Source organism: Hyaena hyaena, unplaced genomic scaffold, assembly GCF_003009895.1.
Source record: "Hyaena hyaena isolate Hyena2069 unplaced genomic scaffold, ASM300989v1 scaffold_766, whole genome shotgun sequence".
NCBI lineage: Eukaryota > Metazoa > Chordata > Mammalia > Carnivora > Hyaenidae > Hyaena > Hyaena hyaena.
In genome coordinates, this window is record NW_024081398.1 from 311,224 (window position 1) to 335,110 (window position 23,887).

The following is a 23,887-nucleotide window of genomic DNA, read 5'->3' on the forward strand; positions in this document are numbered from 1 at the left end:
TGAATTTGGCACAAATTCAACACATTTTATTGAGGACATATCCCATGCAGGTGTGACTTTTTGCCAAGGATTCAACTATTAAAAAGACATGGACTTTGCACTCAAGAGACCTAGGAGTTAGAAGGGAAAAGTGACCTAAATGCAGGGTAAAAACAGATGGGAACTGGATTAGATTATCCACATTGCAGGTTAAAGTGGTGGAAATTCTGACCAGGCAAAGACCGCTTCCACTAGATGGGTCAGGAAGGGCTTATGGGACAAAGTGACACAAGATGCCTGTGACCCTTGGAGATCCTCAGATTTCACTTTATTCTAAGATAATTTTGAGATTTCAGTCTCAGAATCAGGTCAGAACAAGAATTCCTGCTAAATGACACTCAGCTTATATAGACAGCAGATCATTGAGCAGAAAGGGAACACAGAGGCTGCACACAGAGACTTGCAAGTCCATCACCGCTGAGATGGGTTTAGGAATGTCCTGGTCCTGGGCTGCTGGGATTTCTCTCCAAAGGGAGGCCAGTGCACTGAGGCCTCCAAGGTGATTTCCTGGAGGAACAGATTGGAAATCTCTTTGCAGCAGGTGGAGGTGAGGACTGCAGGGGGAGGAGCACTGGGAGGAGGAGAGGTGAGGAAGGCAGGAAGGTGGGGAGACACTTGGGAAGAGCAGGAAGGTGGCTTGGGAGACTTACCGGCACTTCCAGAGCCAGAACGCAAGACCAGCCAGAAGCACCAGTGGCACCATCACCGCCAGGAAGGCCCAGCCCACGGGGCGGTGCTGCTCTGTGGGTTTGGTGCACAGAGGGTGTCACTTCCCACCCACCCCGGGTTGGCCTGCACCTTCCTGGCCCTCTTTGTTCCTGTCGCCCTCTCCCTCACCAGCCACCCTTCCTCTTTCTCCTCTCCCATCCCTGCTTCTTCCCACATCTGCTGGACCCTCACTCTAAGCTCTCCATGTCTTGGGTTATTAATTTTATGTGCCTTATGATCTGGAGTACCTAGAATCCCAAATTTTTCATCTGGCTTTCCTGCTTTGCTGAAGGGCCACCCACCCACTTGCCCAGCGGGGCCCCAGCGCTTTCTCACCCCAGTAGAGGACCACGTCCTGGCCTCCTAGACTGCTGTGTCTCACTCGGCAAGACAGGCCGGCCGCCTCTCTGGCTTCCACTTCCAAGGAGACCTGAAGATACCAGGTCCCGTCAGCCTGGGGCAGGACGTCGCCTCGCCGGGTGCCCGGCTGCTCCTGCTCACCCCGCATCCACATCACCCGCACTGGCTTTGGGTGGAAGCCGGAGACGTGGCACACCAGCAGCAGACGGCCAGGGCCGGGACTGGGGCCGCTGGACAGCCAGGCCTCTGGCCTCACTGCAGAGACAGGACAGGTTTTCTCAGACTGAGAGAGAAGATCTCATACTTTAGAGACACACATCTTTCCAGCTCTAGAATCCTGTCACCATGACCCCCTCTCCTTCTTGGCCCCCTTTCACCCTGAATTTGAGGAAATGTTGCAACTTTATGAGTGCAGAGAGAGAATGCTTGCAGGGAGGGAGCAGAACTGACCTTGTCGCTGCAGGTCTGCCTTCCCTGCATCAAGAAGCTCCCAGAGGAAACGGGAACAGAGGTCCTTAATAAGTGCTTGTATCCTTAAATTGACCTCATGGTACTGATTGAACAGTTTGCAGACCTGCTGAGCCCTTTCTCCTCCCTTCGGAGATGGTATCCATGATGTGTTCTGGAAGCTCATGAGATCTGATCCTTGATACGCAATCCTCTTAAATCCTACTGATTTCTCTCCGAAGCGCAGCTCACACCCTTTGGCCATCTGTACCTGAAAGGGATCTGGGAAGAGAGATCATGAGTCACAGGAAAAGGGGGAAAAGAGATTAAATGGAGTGAGTGGAAGCCAAGGACAGATGAAGCAGAGGGTGAAGTTGAGAGTATTAGAGGGAATAAAGCAAATCTGGTTTGAGCGGAGGCTCAGACAGAGTGGAAGTGGTGGCTGCTTCAGGCCGAGGAAGAAGTGACTGAGGAAGGAGCAGCTGTTGGAGGGAGACAGGAAAGGTATGGGCAGGGGACGTGGAAGGGCTCAGCAGGAGAGCTTGGATAAAACCATCCAGGGTTAGGGGACAGTAGTGAAGACATGGAACACATAGATAGAGTTCGCTGAGGGGACTAAATGGGGAATAAAGCACAATTCAAGGATCAGTCACAGAGTGAGGGAGAGGAGGCTGTCTAGGTGGAGGCCAGGGAAGGGGGTGGTCATGGGAGACACTAGTGGGAGACATGAGAGCACAGACTGAGGTCAATGAGAGGAGAGAAAGGAGCAGAATACATGGAGCTTTTAAGAACTGGGGACTGCCTTCTGCCCCCTGCCCAGATGGGTGTCATTCAGTTTCACAAGGGGAAGTCCAGAGGTTCAGAAGCCAGTGGAGACTCTTTCCTGGAAGAAGAAACTCTAGGAGACACACACACCTGCCGCCTCCATCCCACCTTCCCTGAGGGACCTGAACTCACATTTAAGCTGCCATTGACTGACATGGTCCTGAAATATCAGAGGAATTCTAATGGATGCCACCTGTAGTGCCCTTTCCTGTTCCGTCAGCTCCTTATTGCTGAAGTTGCCCTTGGACCAAGGCTGCTTGTTCATGAAGATGCCTTTCTTGCTGTCCCAGGTATGAGTCTGCAGCTCATCCAGCCAAGCTGAGGCCTGATTCTGTGTCCAGGAATGGTTGTAAAAAGATATTGTCAGGATGATTCGGAAGGAGCTTAGTTCCTGGAAGTCTGTGGCAGAAGAACAGATAGACTGAGGAAGAGGAGGGCATTGGGAAGAAGAGAATCAGCAAAAGGGACCAGGGAGTGACACCAAAATCTGGAGGACAGGGCGCCATAGTGCTCTCAGGAGACACATGCTGCCCCGGAGCCCCGAGCTTCATGCCCATCGTTCAGAAGAGCACAGGGCCCTGGGGGCAGCGGTGCCCAGGAAAGAACCAGGCTGACATCCCTCCCTCCCCATGTGTGTGCTGGGGAATCCATGGCATGAGTGACCACACAGGTGAATGTGCCCAAACACACTGACACACCTGTGCAAACTTACATTCATACAGTCTTGCACAAACAAACATGTACAGATACACATGCACACATTCACACACAAATACACATATACACATATTAAAACACACACATAGTGTCTAACAGAGTCAATATGTACACAAAGACTATAAGAATCTAATCATACAAGCTCTGATTTAAAGACCTTCCAGATTTAAGTTGGGTCTTGGGGAAACAAAGCTAAGAGAAATTATTTGTTGTTAATAGATACTTTATGGATGTGAAAGGGCCTTCAAAGTTACCCTGTCCAAACTCTGGCTAAATACCACAGGGCTCTTGATGTGATGAAGATGTAACTCCCTTGGCAACCTCTGCTCCCACACCTTCCCCTCTTAGCACTGCTACAACCATGGGAGTGCAGCTGCAGACACTGCTTTCTCCCCACATCTGAGGTTGGCAGATCTTCGTCGCACCCTCTCACCGGTCTGGGCCCGGCTTCATGCCCAGACCTAGTTTAGATTTCACATTCTTGGCTCCATAAATGTATTTTATTTTCTACTCATTTAATTGTGTTTGAGGATTCAACAAAATAAAATGAGTTAACTAATAAATTTTTAAAAGAGCACTTTTACACACATGACACACACACAGACGTACATGCAGATACACACAAAGACACACACTCATACATACTTACACTCATGTAGACAGTCAAGCACATGTACATAAATGATACACCCATGCACATGTGCAGACACCCAGAGATGCACACATGGGGATTATAACACACACTCATAACACTTATGTGCACATGCAGAAACACAAGCACACATGACCACACATGTTCACACGTACGCACATACGTGTGCAACACACAGATGCAAGCGCATGACAAACACATAAACAAGCATGTATGCACTTGACACGCATGTGTGCACACAACACACATGCCGGCATACATGACATACACGAGCACACACGTGCATATATTTGTGCACATGTGTACACATATCCACACCACACCCCCCTCAACTGGGCCACAGTCCTCACCATCATCACTGTCACCACCTGGGACAAGAACCGTGAGCAACACCAGTAGCAGGAACAGCATCTTATTTGCAGATGTTCTTTCTTTCTCTCAGAAAGTGGGTCTTTGGCGTCTGTTCTAACAAACCTCCCCACACATGGCTCCTCTCTTCTGACTTCCTTCTCAGCACACAAGCTTCCCTGAGCCTCTGCAACAGTGCAAATGGGCTCCGCCCTAAACCTTGGACACCTACTCAGACTCTCACTTCCTCTGCAGGCCTGACCTTCCTCTTGGGCTTCCAGCTTCTCCCAGTCACCTGCCTCCATCCTGCTCCCCGAGGCCCTAACTCAGGTGCTGGGGAACAAGGCTTGTGTGGCATGGAAAAGTGACCCTACCTCCCGTGACTTTTCTTCTCATCCAGACAGTAACCCGTGAAAACACATGAATCCCCAGCCCCCAGCCCTGGACCCTGCTGCCACCCTGTCCCTCCTGTCCTTGGGACACTCCGCATGGACTGCCTTCCCTGTCTCACCCCCAACCCAACCCATTCACATCTCTGATGTGTCACTGCTTGTGTTAAAAAACAAAATCAATCAGGTTAACTTGATCTAATTGTTTGCATGAAGTGACACAAGTTTCAAGCAGCATCCCATCTGGCAGGGAAAAGGGGAGCCCCTAGGAGTGGTACAAATAGGAGATTTTTTATAAGAAGAAAGTTGGAAAAAGACAAGAAACAAATGTTTCAGGGAAGGTCACTTTCCCTTAATTGGGAGGGCAGGGATCTAATCATACAGATGACCTCCCCTCATTGAGGGATGGAGAGGGTCCATGTGACAGAGGACCTCACTGTGATGAACAGAGAATTCCTCGCTGACAGGGGAAGACTTACACTTCCAGGGGAGGCTGGAGCTGCAGTTAGCTTGGGCATTGCACAAGGTTTGGGGACTTGGCCTGGCCTGAGACACCATCTTGAGCCCATGGGTTTCTTTTAACACTTGACCTGTTTGCTTTTCCAGATTTCCCCATGATTGCTTGTGTAACAGCATCAACCACCACCAGGTCACCATTATTTTTAGGGGAGAATCAGTCGCCATGAGAGACACCACAGGACATTGAAACATCTGAAGAATTCCCCCTCACTTCAACCTGAACTAATATATATTCACTCACTGCACAGTCACTTAACACCAGCCTGGTGCAATCACCTGGCTACATGCACGAAACGAGTGTTCACAATGCAATCACTTTATTCAAGGAGGTTTTAGTCTCTTTGGGAAGAAATAACACATAAACCAAGAACTATACATTTTGGTGTGTTGGGCTAATTTTTCTTCCTTTGGTTGTTCTTTTAAATTCCACTTAACATACAAGTGTTATATTAGTTACAAGTGTACACTATAGTGATTAAGGAATTCTATATATTACTCAGTGTTCATCAATATGAATAGAATCCTGATCTCCTTCACCATTTGCCTCCATTCCCACCTACCTCCCCTCTGGTGACCAGCAGTGTGTTCTATATTGTTCAGATTCAGTTTTTTTCTTTATCCCTCTTTTTCTTTTTCATTTGTTTTGTTTCTTAAATTCTCCCAGATGAGTAAAACAATACATATTTGTCTTTCTCTGAAAAACTTACTTATTTCACGTAGTTTAAAATTCTTCAGCTCCAGCTATGTCATTGCATATAGCAAGCAATATTTCAGTCCTTTACATGGCTTAGTACATTCCATTATATGTATATACCAAATCTATTTTCTTTATTCATCTATCCATGGACACTTAAGTGGCTTCTATAAGTTGACTACTGTAAATAATGGTGCAATAAACATAGGGATGCATGTATCTTTTCAAATAGCTGTTTTCATAGTCCTTGGGTAAATATACAGTACTGGGATTACTGGATCACATGGAAAATCTGTTTTTAACTTTTGCATACTGTTTCCACAGGGGCTGCCCCAGTTTTCATTCCTACCAACAGGGTACAAGGGTCCTTCTTCTCCGCATCTTCCCCAACACTCATCTCTTGTGTGCCTGTTCAAATTTATCCAAGCTGGCAGGAGTGAGGTGATAGCTCAGTGTGGTTTTGATTTGCATTTCCCTGATGTTCAGTGGTGTTGAGCATCTTTTCATGTGTTTCTTGGCCATCTGGATGTCTTTGAAGAAATGTCTACTTGTGCCTTCTGCCCAGTTTTTAACTGGATTCTTGGTTTTACTGGTGTTGAGTTACACAAGTTCCTTGTATATCCATAACCCTTTATTGGATATGTCATTCATGAATACCTATTCACATTCAGTACATTTTATTTTAATTTTGTTGATTGTTTTCTTTGCCGTGCAGAAGCTTTTTATTTCGATGTAGACCCAATATTTTATTTTTGCTTTTGCTACCCTTGCCTCAGAAGCCATTTCTAGAAAGGTCTTGCTGCAGCTGATGCAGAGAACTATCTACCTGTGCTCTCTTCTGGCATATTTATGATTCAGGTTCCACATTTTGTGTTCATTTCCCCCACACACACACATTTATTCATTTCTGAGAGACAGAGCATGAGCATGAGCAGAGGAGGGTGAGAGAAAGAGGGAGACACAGAATCAGAAGCAGGTTTCAGGTTCTGAGTTGTCAGCACAGAGTCTGATGCGGTGCTCAAACCCACAAACTGTGAGATCATGACCTGGATGAAGTCAGAAGCTTAACCAACTGAACCACCCATGTGTCCCGCACATTTTCATCCTTAATCTACATTGAGTCTATTATGGCATATAGTGTAAAAAGAAGTGTCCAGTGTCTTTCTTTTGCACGTTGCTATTTACTTTCACCAACATCACATTTTAAAGACACCTTCTATTTGCCATTGCATAATCTTGCCTCCTTTGTCAAAAATTAATTGACATACCCCATAAAATTCTGGGTTTATTTCTCAGCTATCTGCTCTCTTCCATTGATCTGTGTCTGCTTTTGTGCCAGTACCATAATGCTTTTATTACTACAGCTTTATAGTATAACTTGAGATCTGGAATGGTGATACCTCCATCTTTGTTGTACTTTTTAAAGATTGATTTGGCCCTTCAGAGCCTTTTGTGGTTCCATACAAACTCCAAGATTGTTTGCTCTAGTTCTGTGAAAAATACTGTTGGTATTTTGATAGGCATTGCATTAAATCTGTAGATTGCTTTCTGTAGTATGGACTTGTTAACATGATGTGTTCTTCCAATCCATGAGCATGGACTATCTTTCCATTTCCTTGTGTCACCTTCAATTTTGTTCATCAGTGTTTTATAGTTCTCAGAGTCCATGTCTTTCGCCCCTTTGGTTAAGTATATTCCTAACTACTTTCTTATTTTTGGTGCAGTTGTAAATGTGATGGTTTTCTTAATTTCTTTTTCTGCTGCTTCATTATTGTTGTATAGAATGCAAGGCATTTCTATATATTGATTTTGTATCCTGTGACCTTACTGAATTCATTTATTGGTTCTAGTAGATTTGAGGGCGGGAGGTTAGGGTTGTCTATATATAATACTGTGTCCTCTGCAAACAATGAACATTCTACTTCTTCCTTGCCATTTTGGATAACTTTTATTCCTTCCTCTCATCTGCTGTGATTGGGACTTCCAGGATTATGTTGAATAAAAGTAGCCAGAGAGGAAATCCTTGTCTTCTTCCTGTCCTTAGGGGAAATGCTTTCAATTTTTCACTATTAAATATGATGCTAGCAGTGATATCACTGCTATATATATGACCATCTGTTCTATTGTGCTTTTCTTTTTTAATTTCCTATATCATTTATTTCTGCCCTATTCTTTATTCTTTCCTTTCTTCTACTGCTTTTGGGTTTTATTTGTTCTTCTTCTCTACCACTTCTAGTTGTAAAGTTAGGTTGCTTATTTCAGGTTTTTTTGATTCTTGAGATGTGCCTATATTGCTATAATCTTCCCATTTAGAACAGGTGTGGCTGAATCCCAAAGATTTTGGACCATTGTTTTTTCGTTTTCATTTCTCTCCATGTATTTTTTAATTTCCTCTTCGATTTCTTGGTTGACCTATTTATTGTTTAGTGCCATGTATTTTATGCTCTTTCAAGATTTTTGTTGCTGTAGTTACTTTGTAGTTCCACAGTGTTCTGGTCAGAAAAGATGCTTGGTAAGACTTTGAACAGCTTGAATTTATTGAGACTGGCTTTGTGGCCTAACACATGACCTATTCTGGATAATGTTGCCTGTGCACTTGAAAAGAATGTGTATTTTGCTGTCTTAGGATGGAATGTACTGAATAGATCATTCAGATATATATGGTCCAATGTCATTCAAAGCCAGTGTTTCATTGCCGATTTTCTTTTTGGATGGTAGATCCATCAATATAAGTGGGGTGGTAAAGTCTCATATTATTATAGTATTACTGTAGATTACTTCCTTTATGTTTGTTATTAGCTGAGTTAAATACCTGAGTGCTTCCATGTGGGGTGCTGAAGTATTTACAATGGTTATATCTTCTGGATGGATTGTTTATTTTATTATTTTATAGTGTCTCCTTCGTCCCTTGGTACAGCCTTTCTTTGAAAGTCTATTTTGTCTGATGCAATTATTGCCACCTAGGCTTTCATTTCACATCCATTTGCTTGATACATGCTTCCCTGTCCCTTCACTTTGAATCTTCATGTGTCCTTAGATCTGAAATGAACCTCTTGTAGGCAGCATGGAGATAGGACTTGCTTTTTTTTTAATGTTTTATTTATTTCTGAGAGAGAGAGACAGAGAGAGAGAGAGACAGCATGCTCAGAGGGGGGTCAGAGAGAGAGAGAGATACAGAATCTGAAACAGGCTCCAGACCTCTGAGCTAGCTGTCAGCAGAGAGCCCGACATGGGGCTCAAACCCACTAACCGTGAGATCATGACCTGAGCCCAAGTCGGACGCTTAACCGACTAAGCCACCCAGGTGCCCCAAAACTTGCTTTTTTATTCATCCCATGACAGTATATATCTTTTTATTAGAGCGTTTATTCCATTTACATTCAATGTATTTATTCAAAGGTATGACTTAATTGCCATTTTGTTACTTGTTTTATGGTTGTTTTGATATTCTCTGTTGTTTCTCCTCTTGCTTTTTTGTCTCATGGTTAGTTAGGTTTTTTGATATATTTAGATTCTTTTCACTTTATTTTTTGCATAATATTACAATTTTTAACAGCTTCATTGAGATAAAACTGATATATAAAGAATTATACAAAAACATAAGAGACTCTTAAATATAGAATAAAGAGACTCTTAATATAGAGAACAAACAGAGGGTTGCTGGAGAGGCTGTGGCAGGAAGAATGGGTTAAATGGGTAAGTGGCGTTAAGGAATCTACTCCTGAAATGATTATTGCAATATAGACTAACTTAGATGTAAATTAAAATTTAATTAATTAATTTTAAAAAGTATTATACACAGTAACAAACAATAAAAAATGGATATGGAGAGTAGTATTCTAATGTTCATTAGGAGTGTATGTATGTGTATAAAGTTTGGTTTTTTTTTTTTAATTTTTTAATGTTTTGTTTATTTCTGAGAGAGAGAAAGAGACAGTGTGAGCAGGGGAGGGTCAGAGAGAGAAAGACACACACAGAATCTGAAACAGCCTCCAGGCTCTGAGCTAGCTGTCAGCACAGAGCCCAACACGGGGCTCGAACCCACTAACCGTGAGATCATGACCTGAGCCGAAGTCGGACGCTTAACCGACTGAGTCACCCAGGTGCCCCTAAAGTTTGGTTTATAATAATTTTAAAAATAAAACAATTCTAGGAGGAAAAAAACACAGAGCTGTACAAATTTAATATGTACAATCTGATCACTTCAGACATACCAAACATTTATGATACCATCACCACAGTCAAGGTAATAGACAACTCCAAGGGCTTGAAGAGTTTCCTTGTGTCCCTTTGTTTTGCTTCATTTTATGTTGTGGTAAAAGCATTTAACAGAAAATCTAGGGGTACCTGCGTGGCTCAGTAAGTTAAGTGTCTGACTTCGGCTCAGGTCATGATCTCACTCACGGTTTGTGGGTTCGCGCCCCGCATCAGGTCTGTGCTGGCAGCTCAGAGCCTGGATCATGTTTCAGACTCTGTGTCTCCCTCTCTCTCTGACCCTCCCCCCCCCATGCTCTGTCTCTCTCTGTCTCAAAAATAAATAAAAACTATTAAAGAAAATTAACAGAAGATCTACTCTCTTAACTCTTGAACAATGTAGTATTATTAACTATAGGAAGTATGTTGTACAGGACATCTCTAGAACATACCCAACTAACATAATTAAAATCTTTTACACTTTGAATAACAACTTCCCAATTACGCACCATCAAACCTCTGGCAACTACTCTCTCTGCTCCTATGAGTTTCACTATTTTAGATAACCCATGTAAATGACATCATACACTGTTTTTCTGTCTGGGACTAGACTATTTCACTTAGCATAATGTCCTCAAGTTACATTCATGTTACCACAAGGAAAGTATTTCTTTTTGGGGGGCTGAATACCATTGCATTGTATTTATATACCTCTTTTTCTTCATTCATCCATCTGTAGACAGACACTTGAAAAAAAGGAAATAGAAGAAAATTCAAAAAAGAGGAAAGAGCAAGTAAAAGGTAAAGAGCAAAAGGAAGCACAGCAGATAGAGGAACAAAATAGAATCCCTAGTCTCTGGCCAGAGCACATATCATTCAGTTTGCATATTTACAGGTTCCATATATAGCAGTCAACATTAACTTATTGGTCACTTAACTTTGAATGCATTCTTTATTCTTCTCCCCTGCATCCACATTTTAGGTATATGGCATCATACTTTACATCCTTTTATTTTGTGAGTCCCTTGACTGATTTTTATGATATTCTTATTTTTATCACTTTTGTGCTCCTTTCCTTTTGGTTTTTCCTTTCCCTTCCACTCACTGTCCCTTTTAACATTTCTTGTAGAGTTGGTTTAGTGGACATGAATTCCTTTCACTTTTGTTTGTCTGGAAAACTCTCTCTCTCCTTCTCTTCTGAATGACAGCCTTGTTAGATACAGTAATCTTTGCTGCTGATTTTTTCCTTTCAGTACTTGAATATATCATGCCACTCCCTTCTGGCCTGCACACTTTCTGCTGAAAACTCAGCTGATAGCTTTATGGGTTTCCCATTTATGTAACTATCTTCTTTTCTCTTGCTTCTACAATTCAGCTTTATCACTACTTGTGCCATTTCAATTAATAGGTATTGTGTTGTAGACTTCCTTAGGTAGATTTTGCTGGTGGCTCTCTGTGCCTCCTGATTCTTGATTTCTATTTCCTTCACAAGATTTGAGAAGTTTTTATCTATCATTTATTCAAATAAATTTTCTTCCCCCTTTTTCTCTCTTCTCCTGTGATCTATAATGCAAATGTTATTTTGCTTGATGGTATTGCTGAGTTTTCTAAGTCTGTTTGCACTTTGTATTATTTGTCCTCTCCTGTGTGGCTTGATCATTTTCCATATCCTGTCTGCCAAGTCGCTGATCCATCTTTCTGCTTCCTCTAGTCTATTCTTCATTTCACTTAGTGTACTTTTAATTTCAGTTATTGAGTTCTTCATCACTGTTTGATTCTTTTTTATGTTTTTTACCTTTTTGTTGAGAGTCTCACTGAGGGTTTCCAATTGTTTCTCAAGTCAGTGAGTATCTCTGTGACCATTACTTTAAAATTTCTATCAGAGACAAGTAAAGATGGAAGAGAAGCAGGGGGGCCCTGGGCTGCCTTTTCACTTGAACACAACTAGATGAATATCAAGTCATTCTGAACATACAAGAAATTGATCTAGGGATTGAGACAACAAAACTGCACAACCAGAGCTAGAAAAATGGAAGGTAGAAGCTGCAGATATTTTATGTGGGTCAGAAAAGAGCTGCAGAGGGTAGAGGGCCCTGATCACAGAGAGAAGAGAGAAATAGAAGAAGATAAAAAGTGAAGTCACACTCAGGGGATTTCACAGTAAGAACTCCTTCCCAAAACCATTGACTGGGGAAAGAAGAGGGGCTGTCCATCACAAGTTTTTATGAGAGGGGGTGTGCAAATTCTGAAATTTTGGAGGTCCAAACCATCACCAGTTTCATGCATGGAGAGCTTGACGGTGCTCCAGGAGGAAGGAGGTCAGATGCCTTGTAGTGGAAAGTGTGGTCTGATGATCCCCTGGATTGCATGGGGAGAAACAGTTCCCCTGGTTGGAGTGCACTTGTGAGCAGCAGCACGGGCTGTCTGGGGACCAAAAAACCCTGCAGGCATCAATACGCTGCCCCACTCCCTGGCATAGGAGCAGAGATGCCAAATGATGGCAGCAAACCTTGGTGCATGGTTTTGGCTGTACTTTACCATAAACTGCAAGACAGTGCACAGTCACAGAACCAGTTTCTATGACAAAAGGTCAAATGCTAAAAGCGTGGCCAGAACCTCTCCCAGAGGATAAGCATGGGTCTGCTGGCAGCGGGTTCCTAAAATTTGGAGGTTTGAAACTCAGCCATGTACCTGAGGTAGAACATAGGAGTACTGTGGAGTACTGTGTACCCTGGCAGGCAGACCATTCCGATGCCTACAGAGTGAAGGCAGGGATCTGGCAAAGGTTGGGGAAACAAGAGGGGGTGATTATTTGCACTTCTGTCAGGACTTCCTAAAGAGTGTAGGGCATGAAATTCCTGCTTTAGGGACACAAGAGTAGCGAAACATCATTTCCCCCCACACCCCCCTCAGCACTGACTTGAACTCAGTGAGCAAAACAGCACCATCTAGTGGACTGCAGAGTTGCCTACACCAAGCCCTACCCCTCGGAGCCCTGCAGGTACATTTACTAGGGCAAGGCCATCTGAGATCAATGCAACAGACCTCACCTCCAGAAGACCAATGCAAACCCTTCTCATGCACCTATTCAACTGATTACAGATTGCTGCAAACTTCACCTCTGGAAGAAATAAGATCTAGCTTACTTTTTAATTTTTTTATATTTTAATTTTTTAATTTTATTTTACAAATCTAGCTTCTGTTAACAAGCATTCCAAAAACATACATAGGATCTAGCTTCCTTTTTTTTTTTTACTTTAACTTTAACCTTTAAAATTCTTTATATTATTATTATTATAATCTCACTTCTTTTAACAAGCAGACTAAAACACACCTAGGATTTATCTTCTTTTTTTCCCTAAACTTCTTTATAACAAAGACACTACTCTCAGTAGCAAAAATATAAAAGTCTTTACTAACATAAAACAGTGACCCAGTGTGGGGCCTGAGTAGCTCAGTCAGTTGAGAGTTTGACTTCTGCTCAGGTCATGATCTCACAGTTCATGTGTTTGAGCCCCTCATTAGGCTCTGTGCTGACAGCTCAGAGCCTGGAGCCTGCTTCAGATTCTGTGTCTCCCTTTCTCTCTGACCCTCCCTGGCTCACACTATGACTCTCTCTTCCTCTCCCAAAAATAATAAACTTTAAAAAAAAATTTTAATGTTTTACTTATTTCTGAGAGAAAGAGAGAGAGAGAGAGAGAGAGACAGCATGAGCCAGAGAGGGTCAGAGAGAGAGGGAGACACAGAATCCGAAACAGGCTCCAGGCTCTGAGCTGTCAGCACAGAACCTGACACGGGCTCTAACCCACGAACTGTGAGATCATGACCTGAGCCGAAGTCGGACACTTAAGCAACTGAGCCCCCAAGGTGCCCCTAAAAAAATTCTTTTTAAGAAAAATAAAAACAGTGATCCAGATAAAATGACAAGACAGAAGAATTAACCTCAAAGAAAGAAGGAACAAAAAGAAGTCACAGCCAGGATTTAATCAGTACAAATAAAAGTAAGATATCTGAACCAGAATATAAAACAGTTATCATAAGGACAGTATTTGGGATTGAGAAAAGCATACAGACACTAAAGAACCACCTACTGCATATTTGAAAGAAAGAAAGAAAGAAAGAAAGAAAGAAAGAAAGAAAGAAAGAAAGAAAACTAAAACTAGTCACGCCAAAAAATTTTTTAAATGTTACAAACAACATAGAGACCCAAATACCCAATGACAATGAGAATGGGCAAAAGAGGGGCACCTGAGTGGCTCAGTTGGTTAAGCATCAGACTTTGGCTCAGGTCATAATCTCACAGTTTGTGAGTTCGAGCCCTGAGTTGGGCTCTGTAATGACAGCTCAGAGCCTGGAGCCTGCTTCGAATTCTGTGTCTCCCTCTCTTCTGATCGTCCTCTGCTCATGCTGTCTCTATCTCTCTCCCTCAAAAATAAAATAAAACATTAAAAAAAAAAAAAAGAACGGGAAAAGAGAAGAAATGCAGTGACTCCTTGAAGCATAATAACATTTGTATCATAGGAGTCCCATAAGAAGAAGAGAAATCAAAAATAACAGAAAGTTTACTTGAGCAAATTATACCGGAAACATTCCCTAATTTGAGGAAGTAAACAGACATCTAAATCCAAGAAAAGCACAGAGAACTCCCATTAAATTCAACAAAAGCCAGCCATCAGGATATATAATAGTCAAATTCACAAAATACACGGCCAAGGAAAGGATCCTGAAGTAGAAAAGAAAACAAAGTCCTTAACATATAAGGGAGGATAGATCAGGTTTGCAGCAGATCTGTCCACAGAAATGTGGCAGGCCACAAGGGAGTGGCATGCTGAATGGGGAAAATGTGCAGACAAAATGTGCAGACTTTATCCAGCAAGGAAGTCATTCAAAATAGAAGCAGAAATAAAGAGTTTCCCAGAGAAACAAAAACTAAAGGAGTTGTGATCACTAAACCAGCCCTGCAGGAATTGTTAAAGGGGACTCTGAGGAGGGAAAAGGATCAAAAGTAACAAACACTAGAAAGGAACAGAGAACAACACCAGAAACGCCAGCTTTACAGGTAACACAGTGGCACTAAATTCTTATCTGTCAATAATCACTCTGAGTGTAAATGGACTAAATTGTCCAATCAAAACACACAGGGTATCAGAATGCATTAAAAAAAAGCAAACAAATCCCATTTATATGCTGCTAACAAGGACTGATTTGAGACCTAAAGACAACTGCAGACTGAAATTAAGGATGAAGAAACATTTATCATGCTAATGAACATTAAAAAAAAGCTGAAGTAGTAATTCTTATATCACACAAACTAGATTTTAAAGCAAAGACACAAGTTGTCTTCTGTAACAAGAGATGAAGGTCACATCACAATCAAGGGGTCTTTCCAATGAGAATATCTAACAATTATAAATATTTATGGTAGAATGCAAACAAATAAATCCAATAATAACAAACATAAAGAAACTCATTGATAATAATAGAAAATAGTAGGAGACTTTAATACTCGATTTAAGCAAGAGACAGATTACTTACCAGAAAAATTAACAAGGAAATTGGCTTTCAGTGACACATGGACCAGATGGATTTAATTAATATATGCAGAACATTTCATTCTAAAGCAGCACAATATACATGCTTTTCAAGTGCAAATGGAACATTCTCCAGGATAGATCACATACTGGGTCATAAATTAGGCCTCAACAGTCTCATAGAAAGGAAGAACAAATATTGTTAAAATGTCTGTACTACCCAAAGCACTCTACAGATTTCATGCAATTGCTGTCAAAATACCACCAGCGCTTTTCACAGAGATAGTACAAACAATTCCAAAATTTGTATAGGACTACAAAAGATTCCAAATAGCCAAAGCAACCTTGTAAAAGCAAAGCAAAGCTGGAAGCATCACAATTCCAGACTTCCAACTATATTACAAAGCTGTCGTGAAAAGACAGTATCTTGGAGCACAGAAAGAGACACATAGATCAATGGAACAGAGTAGAAAATCCAGTAATTGACCCACAGCTATATGATAAACTAATATTCAAAATAGTAGGGGAAAATGTCCAATGAAAAATGAGTCTCTTCAACAAATCAGGTTGGAAAAACTGGACAGCAATATGCAGAAGAATGAAACTGGACCAGTTTCTTACATCAGACACAAAAATAAATTCAAAATGGATACAAGATCTAAATGTGAGACAGGAAACCATCAAAATCCTAGAGGAGGACACAGGCAGCAACCTCTTCGACCTCAGACTCAGCAACTTCTTACTAGACACATCATGGGAAGCATGGAAACAAAAGCAAAAATAAAATATTGTAAGTTTCTCAAGATAAAAACCTTCTTCACAGTGAAGAAAACGGTCAAAAAAACTAAAAAGCAACCTTTGAAATGGGAGAAGATATTTGCAAGTGACATATGTGACAAACGGTTAGTGCCTAAAATCTATAATAAGCTTATCAAACTTAACACCCCCAAAAAACTAATAATCCCATTAAGAAATGGCCAGTGTCATGAATAGACATTTTTCCAGAGGACATATACAAATGGCTACAGACACATGAAAGGATGGTCAGCATTACTTATCATCAGGTAAATACAACTCAAAACTACAATGAGACATCACTTCGCACCTGTCAGAATGGCTAAAATTAACAATACAAGAATCAACAGTTGACGACAAGGATGTGGAGGAAGGGCACACTCTCACACTGTTGCTGGACTGCAAACTGGTGCAGCCGCTCTGGAAAACAGTGTAGAGCTCCTTCAAAAAGGTAATTTAGAACTACCCTATGACTCAGCACTTGCACTACTAGGTATTTACCCAAAGGCTACAAAAACACTAATTTGAAGAAGTACATGCACCCTGATGTTGATAGCAGCGCTATCAACAATAGCTAAATAATGGCAAGAGCCCAATGTCTATTGACTGATGACTGGATAAAGAAGCCTTGGAATCTATACACAATGGAATGTTATTCAGCCATCAAATAATGATGTTTTGCTATTTACAATTTAACGGATGGAGCTAGAGTGCACTATGCTAAGCAAAATAAGTCAGTCAGAGAAACACAAATACCATCTTTATTAACTCATATGAGGAATTTAAGAAACTAAACAGATAAACATGGGGGTAGAAGAGGGAGGCTCTTAACTACAGAGAACAGACTTAGGGTTCCTATAGGGAAGGTGGGGGGGGGTGAAATGGGTGATGGGCACTTGTTGTGATGTTTTATGTAGGTGATGATCACTAAATTGCACCCCTGAAACTAATATTACACTATAAGCTAACTGAAATTTAAATAAAAACTTGAATAAAAAAAAAAGAGAGAAAAGGGTCGGGATGTGAGATGATAGCCATGTTAACAAGCTCAGTTGTGGGCGTCATGTCACCATGTATACTCAAACATGTGATGAATGATACATAAACTATTATTTTTCACAATTTGTCTCCATTCAATTTTCTTGACCATTCTTCATTTCCTTCGAAATGCCGCATGCCACTTCAGGCTCCGCAGCTCAGGACATGAGCATCACCTACAACTCCCTTCATGCCCCGAGTGCACTGGGCTCCTGAAGTTCTTCAGGCCGACCTCTCTGAGAAGTTGCTGGAAGATTTTCATAAGTAGGACCTTTGTTCATGTCACATCATAGGCTCTGCTGCACCCGTTAGAGCTGGTGAAGGCCCATGTGCTCAGTGGTGCCTCACAGCAATCCTCCCTGGGTGACTGGAAAGCTGCACACTGTACAAAGGTACCATTTTCATCTGTCATTAAACTCCGGTGAAGCAGAAAACAGCAGCAACAACAAAACCAAAGCATCAGAAAAGTGAAGGCAGACACACAGATCGACAGAAGCGTCTGGAGCCCCAACGATCCTGGACCCCCGTTCCACCAGCCAATACATTCCCTGCTTGCTTTCAGCTCAACAAGGTGGATTTCTGTCCTTTGTGACTGGAAGCTCCCCTCTAATGGACGTGGATGTGGTCCCTGGGAACGCTGGGCTGATGTGACTCTTCTTTACAATGTTCCTTATCACTTCGTTCCTCCTTTCCCTGATCTCTTTAAAATATTCCTCTATTCCTTTTCTTGCCTGCTCGCCTTTTTCTTCATGTGTTCTCATCTGTCACACTCTTACCCTGTCTTGCTTATTAACACTGACATCTGGATCAATCCCTATCCTGGGTGTTTTGATGGATCTAACAAACCACTAATCAGGAATAGAGTGCTGGCTCAGCTGCTGGCTAAGTGACTGGTAAAAACTTCTTCCAGGTTTTCCTAGAGATGAAAGGACAAGCTGTGTCAGCCTTTAATAAACCAGGAAATGTCGTGGCAATGACAGATAAATACTCAAAATGCAGGAAATTTTCCATGGATTTCTTTCCAATAGGTCTACTCATTCATTCATTCATTCATGCATTCTCTCATTTATTTATTCATACATTCATTCATACATTCTATCATTCATTCATTCACTCCCTCCCTCCCTCACTCATTCATTCATTCACTCATGACTTATTCAGCTTTTCCTATTTGTATGGTAAACATATTCTCAGAGAGTGATTCCAAAATGTGTGAGAAGCAGCTATGTGTCCAGATTCTTAAGAAATAATGAATAATCTCATCCTTCAAGCTTTTTTTTTTTTTTGGATGTCTACATTTAATCTTCCAGAGGCAAGCTTCAGAACTGTTAAATAAGAAAATTTAACCTCATATATTCCAGCAATAATTGCTTTATTAAATGATCCATGAATCGCTCATCACCTCATCCAGCACACAGGTAGACACTTTGAGAAGTTGTACAAATGGAGGGTTTTTATAGAGGGAGGGCGGGGCAGGGAGTTCGTAACAAATGAGAAGGGTTGTTCCAGGATTCAGGCCTGTTTTCTTGTGGGAAGAGCAAGGGGTCTTATCACGCACATGGTCTCACCTTTCTTGGGGGGTTGGAGTGGTGCCAGGTGGTAGACTCACTGGTACTGATGGAAAATTTCCTGCCTGACTCATATAGGCTACATTTCTTGGGCCGCTAAAATTAGTTAGATGGGGTATGAGGCCCCAGTGTGGGAACTTGGTTTGTGACATCCTTTCTGGTCTGAGATTTTCTTTTTCAAACACCATGTGTCTCAAGGGGATGTGTCTTCATCCACTTGTCCCTCCGCCAGCAGGAGCTGCTCTTGGAACCCTGCTGGCTGCCTGCTTGGGACAGAGAGGGGGCACTACCTCTGCTCTGGTTCAGCCCCATCCTCAGCCAGGTGCTTTGTGGTTCAGCTTTGGGACTGGGCCTTCCCAGTGTTCCCAACTGGGAAGTTGGAGTGTTCCCCCCTTTCCCTCAGCAGCTGGAGCCTCTTAGTCTGGGACAAGGTGTGTTCCGGGCCCTTCCCCGCTGCCCTTCCCCCAGCTTCAGTGTAGCTCACTGTGCCCTGAGGCAGTGGTGCTCTCTGCTCCTTGCACACCCAGGTAAGTCTCCTTTCTGTGTGGGGGATGGTGGCCTTCCTGCCCTTCTCAGGAGGGAGCTGCTCTGTTGGCCTCAGGCTTATACCACCAGAAGCCAGTTGTCTGGTCTGTATCCTAGATGCCAGTCTGTCAGGAGCCCTGACCAGGGCAATGGGAAAAAGCCTAGAGATCAGCACATTTCTGGGCCTCATGCTAGCCTTCAGTCCTTTGTTAACAGTTAGAACTGAATCATTCTTTCTGGTTTATAGAGACTCTGGCATCTGTCCTATGTAAGCAAGGGTTTGCATGCCATATTTCCTTGGAGGCATCTGTATTTCCCTAGATTTTGCGTTAACAAGCTGCCCTGATACTCAGCTCTATAACGTGATGAGACTTTGAGGTGATGGTGGGGGTTCATGGCTTTCAGAGCCGACAGCCAAGAAAGAATTCTTGAAGATGTCTTTGTTTCAAAAAGGTGGAGGACAGGACTCACGGGCGGAAGAGCTTCCCCAGACCCGGTGGAGAGACTGGTTATATATTTGGGAGTTGGAGGAGATAGAGTCCAGGGGAAGTTTCCAATGAGATTTTCAATTGCTAAAGAAAAACTCACAGGATACTGGAGGCCCAGCTATTGTCAAACTTAGGTTGTTTTCCCTCTAGCAAAGAATTCAAACTAAGGCTGTAGGGAGTTCCTGGAGAAATGTTTTACTCTGCTTGCCTCAAGTATTTGTCAATGGGCTGCAGGTTATGAGGAAATTTAATTTTACCTGCCATTTCCTTCTTGACTTTGTTCCCCTTATCACTACGAAGGGTGATGTTGGGGCTCCAGGAAACTGAGTCTGTAGGTTTCTGGAGATGAGGTTGTCTTTTTCTTGGAATTTACTAAGATATTTATAAACTGATGGAGACTCCTGTCCTGTAGGACTGTGACAAACAAACAACCAAACCATTTGTTTTTCTCCTTTCCCTTGTTCTTGGTCAGCCAGGAGTGCCCAAGAAATACCACACATATCTCACCGAGGGGGGGAGGGTGTTGTTGTGTGCCACCTGCCAGCTTGCCTCATGCTCCCTCATGATAGTGGATTCAAGAAGTGATTTTGATCTTCCAGATGTTCAAAATCCTCAGTATTTGAATTGAGTTTTTTCTTTCTATGTTACAATAAAAAATTTCCCCAAAACTGGTTTCTTCCTTACATTAGCCTGAGATTATATCTGTTTATGGTCAACCAAGAAATAACAAGACAAATAGTCCAAACATATTATCCAGATGATATGAAGCAAAAACAAATATTCAAGAACCTGTAAATACTCTAGAACATCATGAAAGTAGTTCAGTATGTCTAGCAGAGGCCAGTTTATGATAAGACAAGACAAGCATGGAACATTCTAATAGGAATACTAAGAAGAAAACATGGAAACTCGATTCCAGAACACTCTATTAACTCCATGTGTTACAAATTCTCATGGTTTCTCATCACAAGTAATGAAAGATTTGTGGTAAGACCTTTTGTGTGAACTTCATGATTATTAGCATATGGCTTATTCTAAAGAAAATTGTGTAAGATTCTCAGTTCCTCAAGTAAGATTACAATTAATACTTTCTTACACTTAAAAATTTTTATGTTGATATCTCCATAATTTTTAAGAATAATTGTATGCCTGGACCAAATTATCCAGTCATTCAGAAATACTCATTGAGCTCCTATCGCTTGCAAGCCTTGTCCTAGATATTGGGGATCCATTACAAGAGAGATGCATATGTAACACCCTAAGGTGACCAATAAAGTCACAAATTCTGAGTGGGAAAATATCAGTTAAAGTTCACCACCTTAAAAAATACTATTTCAGTTCAAGCCCCGCATCAGGCTCCCCACAGCAGTGTGGAGCCTGCTTGGAATTCTCTCTCTCTGTGACTCCCCTGCTCACACTCATTCTGCCTCTTAAAAAAAAAACAATAAATAAACATTTAAAAAGAAGAAAATATTGCTTTAAGCAGTCTTGTTTTGGGGTAGAGTCTGTACATTATAATAAAACTCAGCATATGCAGTTCTGGGTAAGATTGTGCTGTAGGAAGATCCTGAGATCACTTCTTCCCAACTAGATAACACCCGTGTCAGTTTAAGGAACCTAGAAAATGACTCAAAGAGTGGCAGAACTAACTGTCCACGTTGGTTATATTGAACAGGGAAGGATAGGTGGAGACGAGGTAGGGAATCCAAGGGACACACGGGATGTCTAGAGTCCGCAGGCAGAAGGGATGCAGAGGCACTGATAAAGGTTAGAAACAGACTCATCCTGGAGCCAACATGGGGAAGAAAAATTCCCAATCATTTGACTTTGAAAACCAGAGGGGCATAATTTCTGGAGTTTTTACACTCTGTGGGGCTTAACACCTGGAACATAAAAAATCAGCAGGATCAGCTCTGGGACAGCTGGGGATGGGGGTGCAAGGTCAAGAGGAAACTGAGTGCCCCTGCTCTTAAGGAAATAGCACTACGAACAGCTCCACAGAGTTACAGCATAGAAGGTGGAGTTGGAAACATGCCTGGGGCATCTGGGAGGGAGACGTATTTACTAATCTCAGAACATGTCCCACAGAGACAGAGACGGTTGGGGGACTCCTCCAGGAATAAAGGAGCTGGCAGGAGCCACTTCCCTCTTCCTCACCCCATGTAAGCACCCAGATGGCTGTGGGAACCCTAGAAGGCACAGGAGAACTGTGGAGCAGAGCAAGTTGACTGCCTTCACTATTCTGTGAGGGCTACCTGAACAGCGTGGTTTGAGAAACCCAGTCCAGTCTACGGCCATACCACCCTGAATGCGCACGATCTCGTCTGATCTTGGAAGCTAAGCAGGGTCGGGCCTGGTTAGTACTTGGATGGGAGAAACCCAGTCCAGGGAGGAGAGACTGGGGTGTTGCCATTTTTCTCCTCAACATGAACACAGTGGGACTTCAGAGCGAAGCACAGTGGCCCCCAGTGGAGACAGAACCTGCTTGCCCCAAACCCCGCCCCTCCGTGCCTGGCAACTGCTTATCTAGTGGAGAAATACTGACACTGAACCAATTAGATAGCCTCCCCTCCAAAAACTGGTCCCACGCACCAACAGACAACTATTTCTTTTTGTTTGTTTATTTTCCTTTATTTTTTTCTTTTCTTTTCTTTTCTCTTCTATTTCTTTCTTTTCTTTTTTTCTTTTGGAATCAAGCTCATAGTTTTTGGTTGTTTCTGATCAATTCTTTTATTGATCAGTAATTCTTATCCTATTCATTTTCTACCTTCTCTTTTTCTTATTCTACTTTATTTTCTTCTCCCTTTCTCTGGATTTAGCCTTGTAGTTCTTTTGTCCTCTGTTTCAATTTCTTTTCTCCCCTTTCATTTTTCTCTTTTTATGGTATCAGACTCCCCCACCCCTTTTCCTTTCTTTTTTTTTTTTTTCCAGCCACACTTCAACAAATTAAAGCACATCTGACTGAGGGTCCAAACACTCCCCACTGTAAGCAGGGAGGAACTCTGCAGACGACTGCACAGTGGGATGGAGTAGCCAAAACACAACAGCAGAGTACACACAGCATACTCCAAAGACACTTCCTGGAGTGCAAGGCTCTGGACAGAGTATGAACCTTTTTAATATAGTAGTACTCTCAGACGAAGGACATATAACAAGCTTTTAAAACATGCGAAAGACAGAAAACTAGACAAAATGACAAAAGGAAGAATTCTCCCCAAAGAGTAAGTTCAAGAAGAAATCACTGCCAAAGAATTGCTCAAAAATAGGTATAAATAATCTATTTAAACAAGAATTTAGAATAATAGTCACAGGACTACTAGCTATGCTTGAAAAAAAAAGCATAGAAGACACCAGAGAAACTGTTGCTGCAGAGATCAAAGACCTAAGAACCAGTCAAGATGAATTTTAAAATTTTTTTAATGTTTTTTATTTATTTCCAGGAGAGAGAAAGACAGCGTGAGCAGGGGAGGGTTAGAGAGAGAGGGAGACACAGACTCTGAAACAGGCTCCAGGCTCTGAGCTGGCAGTCAGCACAGAGCCCGACGCGGGGCTCAAACCCACGAACCGTGAGATCATGACCCAAGCGAAAGTCGGACGCTTAACCGACTAAGCCACCCAGGCGCCCCAAGATGAATTTTAAAATGCTATACCTGAGATGCAAAATAAACTGGATACAGTGACAGCAAGCATGGAAGATGCATGGGGACGACTAGGTGAAATAGAATATAAAATTTTTTAAAAAATTATGAAGTAAAAAAATGAGGTAAATGAAATTACTAGATCATCAGGGGAAATTTGGAGAACTAAGTCATTCCGTGAAACAAAACAATATCCATATCATAAGAGTTCGAGAAGAAGAAGAGCAAGACAAAGGGGCAGAAAGTTTATTTCAATAAATTATAGCTGAGAACTTCCCTAATATGGGGAAGGAAACAGGCATCACAAAACAATCATCAGGAAACAGGTACAGAAAACTCACTTCCAAATCAACAAAAAACAGGTTAACACCATGACATATCATAGTGAAACTGGAAAAATACAAAGATAAAG

The 23,887-nt window shown here is 42.1% G+C and overlaps 1 protein-coding gene across 1 annotated transcript; it reads right to left on the bottom strand.

Moving 5' to 3' along the window:
- Positions 1-419: 419 nt before the first annotated feature.
- On the bottom strand, positions 420-4,159 carry LOC120221221 (T-cell surface glycoprotein CD1a-like). The gene is made up of 6 exons (XM_039218495.1): positions 4,099-4,159; positions 2,512-2,778; positions 1,558-1,836; positions 1,084-1,362; positions 690-780; positions 420-546 (listed from the first exon to the last, which is right to left on the bottom strand). Exons 1-6 carry the CDS (start codon positions 4,157-4,159, stop codon positions 468-470), a joined length of 1,056 nt encoding a protein of 351 aa, XP_039074426.1. The 3' UTR covers positions 420-467.
- Between the last annotated feature and the right edge of the window lie 19,728 nt (positions 4,160-23,887).

Excerpts from the sequence above, each read along its gene's own strand:
- LOC120221221 (XM_039218495.1), bottom strand. The coding sequence starts at position 4,159 with ATGCTGTTCCTGCTACTGGTGTTGCTCACGGTTCTTGTCCCAGGTGGT. Across the intron at positions 2,779-4,098 it reads AGGTGGTGACAGTGATGATG|ACTTCCAGGAACTAAGCTCC; the intron begins GTGAGGACTGTG and ends CTTCTGCCACAG. Across the intron at positions 781-1,083 it reads GGACGTGGTCCTCTACTGGG|AGCAGCACCGCCCCGTGGGC; the intron begins GTGAGAAAGCGC and ends CCAAACCCACAG.